The sequence below is a fragment of the Brienomyrus brachyistius genome, unplaced genomic scaffold (assembly GCF_023856365.1).
Source record: "Brienomyrus brachyistius isolate T26 unplaced genomic scaffold, BBRACH_0.4 scaffold39, whole genome shotgun sequence".
NCBI classification, from domain to species: Eukaryota; Metazoa; Chordata; class Actinopteri; order Osteoglossiformes; family Mormyridae; genus Brienomyrus; species Brienomyrus brachyistius.
In genome coordinates this window covers 225,840-233,314 of record NW_026042314.1, presented here as the reverse complement: position 1 = coordinate 233,314, position 7,475 = coordinate 225,840, and the positions used below count along the sequence as shown (strand labels likewise).

The window sequence follows — 7,475 nt, the reverse complement described above, 5'->3', positions numbered from 1 at the left end:
TTGAGTAGTTACTAAGTTATTACTGAGTAATGTGTATTTGAACAATATAAAATATAATAATACATGTGCTATAAATCAACAAACCATTGTCCTTTAGTTTTATCCACTGCAGGACTGCAGGAAGCAGCATACAATGGAAATGCCTTGGGTGGGATGGTAGCCCGGATCAGGGCTCACATACTGGCTCACATGTGGGCAATGAAGAAGTAGCACTTCATGTGTACGGGAGAAAAACAGCAGCCAGAGGAATCCTATGCAATCTCAGTGAGAATAAACTCCCCAGACCCAGGACTGGGGCAGGAATTGCAGGATTCTCCTCTAGCATTTATTTTGGCATACTGTATTTATTGCTATTATCCTTGGTACATGTTTATATTTGCCAATAATTGAAATTGAAATAAACATGATTATTATTCATCCATCCTCGTACCACATATCCTGGAGACGAGGGCCTGTAGCTTATCCCAGGTAGCATAGGACACAATGGTATACTTTTGGATGGGATGCCAGTCCATTGCAGGGAATGCACTCACTCACACACTGTGGGCAATTTAGAGATGACAGTCTATTATTATTAGGATACCTATAGTTTTTAGTAGTTTTCACTATTATTATGCTTTTTGCCATGGGAGTCTATGGCAGCCCATAGAGCCGATTGGCAACTTTTTTGAAATTTGGCACATCGATAGAGGTCAGTTCCAACTATTCATACCAAATTTGGGTTCAATCCATCCATCACTCTAGCGCCACCCTCAGGCCAAATTTCAAGAAATGTTTTTGCCTTATTCTCTTTCTTATCATTGTATGATTATGCTATTTACTTTTAAGTATTAGCATTACCTGGATGGATGGATGGACATCGTTCATCCTTTACCTGGGGAATGAGGCTCCCAACTCGTGGTGACTTACCCAAGCCCTGGTGCTGGATCATCATTAAATGCTTACATGGGGAAAGAGAGACCTTACCCTTGGCCTCCAAGCCTGGAAGTACCCTGAGCTCTAGACCCAAGCTTAACCCTAACCCATAAGCATAGGTTCGCAGCATGAACGGTTCTCACCTGATACCAGAAAACCATACATGTTCTTAATCTGAAAATCAGTTCATCATTTTCCCAGAAGGTGGCAGCACATCAACACTGCAAGCTTGGCACATCCCTTTGGATACAATGAGCTATCCTTATATTTTGAAATTTTTTAAAACTTATTTAAATCAGTAAAACAAATTGCATCCAAAAAGGATAGAATCATGACTACCCAATACCCCTTGGCACCATGTTAGTGTGAATGGAGTTTTCACTCCAGCCCTGAGGGATTCAGAGCAGACACAAAAGATTGTGAACCCATGTGTGATTTACAGTGAAAGGTGACTGAACACAACGCACAGCCTCTGTTATGACTCCACTGTTCACCATGGTTCAGCACCATCTATATTTCTATTATTTTTCCAGGTATTTTACTTGTGGTTTTACACTTAACATGGTATCGACAGGCTTGCTCCAAAGAGATCTCATTGTATTTACACAGTGACAGTAACGCTGCCTTATCTTGCGAGAGGAAGTAGCATATGGGTGCGCTGCTAACGTTAGCATTAGCAAACCTAGCTGCCTAGCAGTGTTGGTAGTAACTCGTCAGTGTAATTCCACTACTTTTGTTTGCACCATGTATTTCAACATCGACGCGATGTTACTGTGATCACTATGCAACCTTTAGCCCACTGTTATTTTCCTTGATTATGTAATTATACAGGGCAGGTCAGGCAGAGGGAGCAGACGCTGATGCAGCACATTGATGACCAACCACACGACCAAACTGCTGGCGATCCTGGCCGGCGACCCCCCAGGCAGACACACGGTCGAATCCCACCCTTATTATAATTACTTTTATATGCAGTAATTGGTAATTAGTAATTTTCAGTAGCTTGCACAAGGCTGCTGACTAGCAACGTTATTCGTTGGCTGAATCCGAAATAGCTGTAGTGCTACGATGCTGGATTGTTACAGGGACAGTGATAAATGCAGACCCCTTTATTCTGATTGCGTTAAAAATCAAATGTTTTTACTCAGATTTAATCCATTTGGTGGTGTGCTCTCTATAATGTGCCATGTTTTTCTAAAAGAAGATTTTTTAAAAAAAGAATGGCAAAATAGAGCAGCGCATTGAATTGTAATGCCTGTATCTTGAAACGTAGCGTGTTGTCAGACTCTCCGATACACAGCTCTATGGTCCATACAGAGGAGATGAGGAACATGCAGTCTGCTAAGTCACGTGGTTACCTTTCGTTAGGTGGCTACGTTTACATGCCTTAACGCAATTAAGATGTTTTCATGTAAACAGATTAATCGGGGAGCTCATTTATAAAGGCTTCGTGTGACTGAAAAAGACGAGAAGCATTCATACATACATTTATAGGAAGATTTTGGGATTTACAAAGAAAAACGTTTTGTGAAAAAGACAAATCTTGTGAACGAGGTTGAGAGATGCTGTTTCGACAGAATCCTGTAGAGGGCACTGTGTATGCTAAATCGAAGGCTCCAGTAATGTATTCGGCATTTATAATCATAAAGAATAATAATTGAAATATTTGTGGGCACATGGCAATTGGCTCTGAGATTAAAGTTATTTAAAATGAATTTGTTTAAATTTGTGGGCCGGCATGGTGGTGCAGTGGTTAGCACTGTTGCCTCACACCTCTGGGACCCAGGTTTGAGTCTCCGCCTGGGTTACATGTGTGTGGAGTTTGCATGTTCTCCCCATGTCGTCGTGGGGTTTCCTCCGGGTACGCCGGTTTCCCCCCACAGTCCAAAAACATGCTGAGGCTAATTGGAGTTGCTAAAAAATTGCCTGTAGGTGTGAATGGTGTGTGAGTGTGCCCTGCGATGGGCTGGCCCCCCATCCTGGGTTGCTCCCTGCCTTGTGCCCATTGCTTCCGGGATAGGCTCCGGACCCCCCGCGACCCAGTAGGATTAGCAGTTTGGAAAATGGATGGATGGATGTATGATAGAATGATTAAGCTGTAGCACATTTCAAATAATATTTCATTTGTAACACATTTGTTCTCCAAACTTCTACATTTTTAACCTTTGGCCACAAGATCATCTTCTTCCTGCCAGTATCTTTTCTTTCCTTTGATCCTCGGTTGTTGGAATCTGCTCTGCTGCTTGTTCCTTGGGGAGTTAGTGTTGGGGGGTTCTGGTGGAATGTGACCATCGGCAGCCATGGGCTGGATAGCGCTGTGCTGCTCAGCCTGGCTCTGTGCCCTTCTAGGGGCTCTGTGTCCTTTGTTAGCACAAACATTTTGCACACCTGACATTACCATGCATACAGTATTTCTCGTATTTTACAAAATACAAAAACACTGATCAAAGTCTGTAGAAAAAAACATTTTATTTCATGAACTCAAATATCATAAAACACAATTAAAACACTTTTTTTGAATACATGCCTCAGAAATTGCACATCCCTGATTGTGCGTTACCTTCATGCTGCCTTGAAATTTTTGATTTCTTCACTGTAGCCCTACGTTATACAATCTAATCTTAACCTTATGTTAACTGATCCTATTTTTATTTCTTAAATATTCCCTCCACCACCCCCCCTCTGAGGAGGACTGCTTTATTTACAATTAATCTAATCCTATGTTATACAATCTTATCTTAACCTTATGTTAACTGATCCTATTTTTATTTCTTAAATATTCCCTCCACCACCCCCCCTCTAAGGAGGACTGCTTTATTTATAATTAATCTAATCCTATGTTATACAAGCTTATCTTAACCTTATGTTAACTGATCCTATTTTTATTTCTTAAATATTCCCTCCACCACCCCCCCTCTGAGGAGGACTGCTTTATTTACAATTAATCTAATCCTATGTTATACAATCTTATCTTAACCTTATGTTAACTGATCCTATTTTTATTTCTTAAATATTCCCTCCACCACCCCTCCTCTAAGGAGGACTGCTTTATTTACAATTAATCTAATCCTATGTTATACAAGCTTATCTTTACCTTATGTTAACTGATCCTATTTTTATTTCTTAAATATTCCCTCCACCACCCCCCCTCTAAGGAGGACTGCTTTATTTACAATTAATCTAATCCTATGTTATACAAGCTTATCTTTACCTTATGTTAACTGATCCTATTTTTATTTCTTAAATATTCCCTCCACCACCCCCCCTCTAAGGAGGACTGCTTTATTTATAATTAATCTAATCCTATGTTATACAATCTTATCTTTACCTTATGTTAACTGATCCTATTTTTATTTCTTAAATATTCCCTCCACCACCCCCCCTCTAAGGAGGACTGCTTTATTTATAATTAATCTAATCCTATGTTATACAATCTTAAGCTTACCGTAACCTATCCTATCTTAATTTTATTCTATGTTATCTTATCCTATCTTTCTTATCTTATGCTATGCAATCCTATCTTATTCTTATACTATGTTATCTCATATAATCTTATCCTAAACTTATGGTAATTTATCATGTCTTTGTAAAACATAAAATGGCATACAAGTTAAGACTATCTTAACTTGTCCTATCTTAACCTTATCCTATCTTAAGCTTATCCTATAGTACCTTATGCTATAGAACTACATGGTAACATATCCTAATTTTATCTTATCCTAAGTACGTATGACAAGTCTCGTGTAATTATGTGCTGAATCTACAGGGAAATGTAGCTATGTGCATCTGACTGATAGCCCATTTCCACACCCATCTCCTGAGCCCTGGGCATGGTACTTAGCTGCTCCAGTGCATCAATAGGAAAGATGAACTCATCTTCATCAATCCTACGCCTCTTGGATGAATGAGTACCCTCATTATCCTCATTCTTCCCCTGTTTCGCTAAGTTAATTTCATTTAAATGTCTGTTCCAAAACTCCTGACACCAGTACTCAGTAAAGCACTTGGCGTCATAGGTCATTTTAGAGTACTTGGTTACATAATAGTTATACAACCAATAGAATTTTTCCAGGTGAGATGAGGCGGCTACAGCCTGTGCTGGAGCCTGAAGCAGAGGGGTCAGATGAACCAGGCCTGGAGCTGAATATGGATGTGGAGCTGGGCTTACAGGTGTGACTAAGTGTGGGGATAAAACAGAGGAGCCCATAAAAAGAAATGGGGATGAAACAAAAGGGGAGGGGGCTGAAGACGGAAATAAAAATGAAGAGGAGGAGAAGGTTGGTGAGCTGGGCTTAGGCTCTAACCCCTTCTGTTGGTCATACCTCCTTCTTCGCCCTGACCGGCCTCCCGCCGTATTTCTACGGCGGCCTGTGCCCTGCTGACCCCTGCTGGTTGCCACCGGGATGGCAGCAGATCCAGGAGAGGCAGACGTGGTCAGGGAGCTGGCTGCCGGTGGCCTGGTGCGGCACTTCTTCCGACGGCCAGCATCACTGGAACTGGTTTGTCCTTTGGGATTATAAAGACAGGGGACAGCATATTTAATTTAAATGAAACATTATGTCACTGTACAACAACACTACATCACAACCATCACAGATATCACACTTGGCAGTCGGTATTGCACACTAAGAAAAATTCTGCCGTCTTTATTGGATACAGGAAACACACGCTTGGGAAACTTATGCGCTGGTCTTGACTTGGGCCGTCTGCGTTTCAGCAGGGGAACCTGACCTATAAAAACAAGCCAGTTTGTGCACAGATTCCCTGATACGCAGAACAACAGCGAAAAACAACACTGGAAAGGTTCATGTGCATCAAATATAGCAGCCCACTCAATCCAAATGCTGGCATCAACAACTGACCATTAAGTCAAATCCTTTACATATCTTACACTTTCCATAAGTTGCATTATTTATTCACTCTCAAGGTACCAAACTAAGATTTATGCTTTTTCTGATTTCTACCGCGTTTCCCAGCAAATAAGCCCTAACATGATTTTTCAAGAAGCTCGTAATATAAGCCCTAGTTATTGTCCCATGGATTGTACGGTAACTAGAATGAGATGCGGTTATACTACGAGATGGCTACATGGACAAGAGGCGCTCATTTAAGGACAGAGTTATTGCTAAACATGAGAGATTGGGGACACTGGTTCTACAGGAAATTGAGTTGCGAGATATTCAGGACGGAATTTGGAACTTGGAGATTTACGATGATGTTCCAGAAGAACATGACATTACGACTATATTTGAATAAACATATGCAGTATACAGCAGAATTTTGTTCATGAATAAATTCACCGTCAAATTGTTTACATGGAAAGATACTGTTAGAAGATGACATGATGTCTGTGTTTGAATAAATGTGGATTTTTTTCATGAATACCGGTAAATATACTGTAGCATGTTATACTTGTGAAAATACTACCTTAATATAAGCCGTAACGCGTCATTTGGAGCAAAAATTAATATAAGACCCTGTCTTATTTTCGGGGAAACACCGTATATTATAATGGACATATTCAGCTGTTACTTTACCACTTCATGATGATTTTCTCTGATGTTTAAACACAGCACAGCCACAGATTTTACTGATTTCATTATATAATGCAGTAGACATGCAAAAAGACTCCCGTATATTAAAGCTAAAGGTGAACTACTTTATTATTTAGACATGTACTTCTAAAACAAGATAATAGAACAGAAGATTCAAGAAGACTAGTCAAGCATATTCTGACTTTAACTCTTTAAGTGCTGAGTTAGTCTGGGCATCATTTTGCCATCCTTACCTCGGCCAACTGGACCGGGGATGTATTCCGGGGCGATCCGCACACTGACTGCACCTTTCGGCAGCAGCCAGTCAATCCTCTGGAGATTCACGGTGGTTTTCACGATGGACATCTTTCGCGTCTTCTCTCTTGCTGATAAACTGCAAGTCTGAGCTGCTTTAAATGTTCAAATGAAAACTCTAAACGGAAAAGAATTGTTATGATTCGGTTGCTAAGCTACGGTGGCCGATTGGTGTCAGCGCGCTGCAAAGTCTTCAAACGCTTTAATCAAATGACGAAACATACGATCTACATTTACAAAAGCGCAGAAACGTAGAAGTACCACAAAATTTTAAGACAAGTTTAAAAACATATAAGCGCTGAAAATCCGCTCACAACACAGTTGTAAAGTTTCTGGGTGACAAAGAAACAAGACGGACCAATTATGGTTTAATTGTATATCGAATGTTTACGAAATGTCGATATCTTATCAAAACAGGATATAGAATGAAACACTACATTATATCAATCAATCATTCGGTCGCCATTAAAAATATAGAATAATATTCCTTCCTTGTTATAAGTAACACGAGAGCTTGAAGTTGCACAGACTCCCAGAATTCATAGCGATAATTACGCGACCCATTCAATTAGTGGGTTTTTTGATAATTGGGAATGGGGAGGAGCCATTGGGTGCGTTCGACTTCACTTAGGTCTGACTGCAGCTGACGTGAGGGGGAGCGCCATCTGCTGGCGGCTGCAGGAGTGTAATATAATAATATAAACTGTAATA

General features: G+C 40.4%; 1 protein-coding gene across 3 annotated transcripts; it reads right to left on the bottom strand.

Moving 5' to 3' along the window:
* Positions 1-3,835: 3,835 nt before the first annotated feature.
* On the bottom strand, positions 3,836-7,173 carry LOC125722496 (uncharacterized). Of its 3 annotated transcripts, none has more exons than XR_007386421.1 (3): positions 6,704-7,173; positions 4,127-5,421; positions 3,836-3,892 (listed from the first exon to the last, which is right to left on the bottom strand). XR_007386421.1 is itself a non-coding variant. In XM_048998682.1 (2 exons), the coding sequence occupies exons 1-2, from the start codon at positions 6,813-6,815 to the stop codon at positions 4,676-4,678; spliced, it is 858 nt and encodes a 285-aa protein (XP_048854639.1). In that variant the 5' UTR covers positions 6,816-7,173; the 3' UTR covers positions 4,111-4,675. The 3 variants fall into 3 exon arrangements, 1 of the variants encoding a protein (XP_048854639.1); XR_007386422.1 differs by having other exon boundaries at positions 4,244-5,421; XM_048998682.1 differs by lacking the exon at positions 3,836-3,892 and having other exon boundaries at positions 4,111-5,421.
* Positions 7,174-7,475: the final 302 nt, after the last annotated feature.

What these genes read in the sequence shown, in the direction of transcription:
- LOC125722496 (XM_048998682.1), bottom strand. Translation starts at nt 6,815, where the DNA reads ATGTCCATCGTGAAAACCACCGTGAATCTCCAGAGGATTGACTGGCTG. An exon ending in CCCCGGTCCAGTTGGCCGAG is followed by an intron (nt 5,422 to 6,703) that starts GTAAGGATGGCA and finishes ATAATCCCAAAG; the next exon opens with GACAAACCAGTTCCAGTGAT.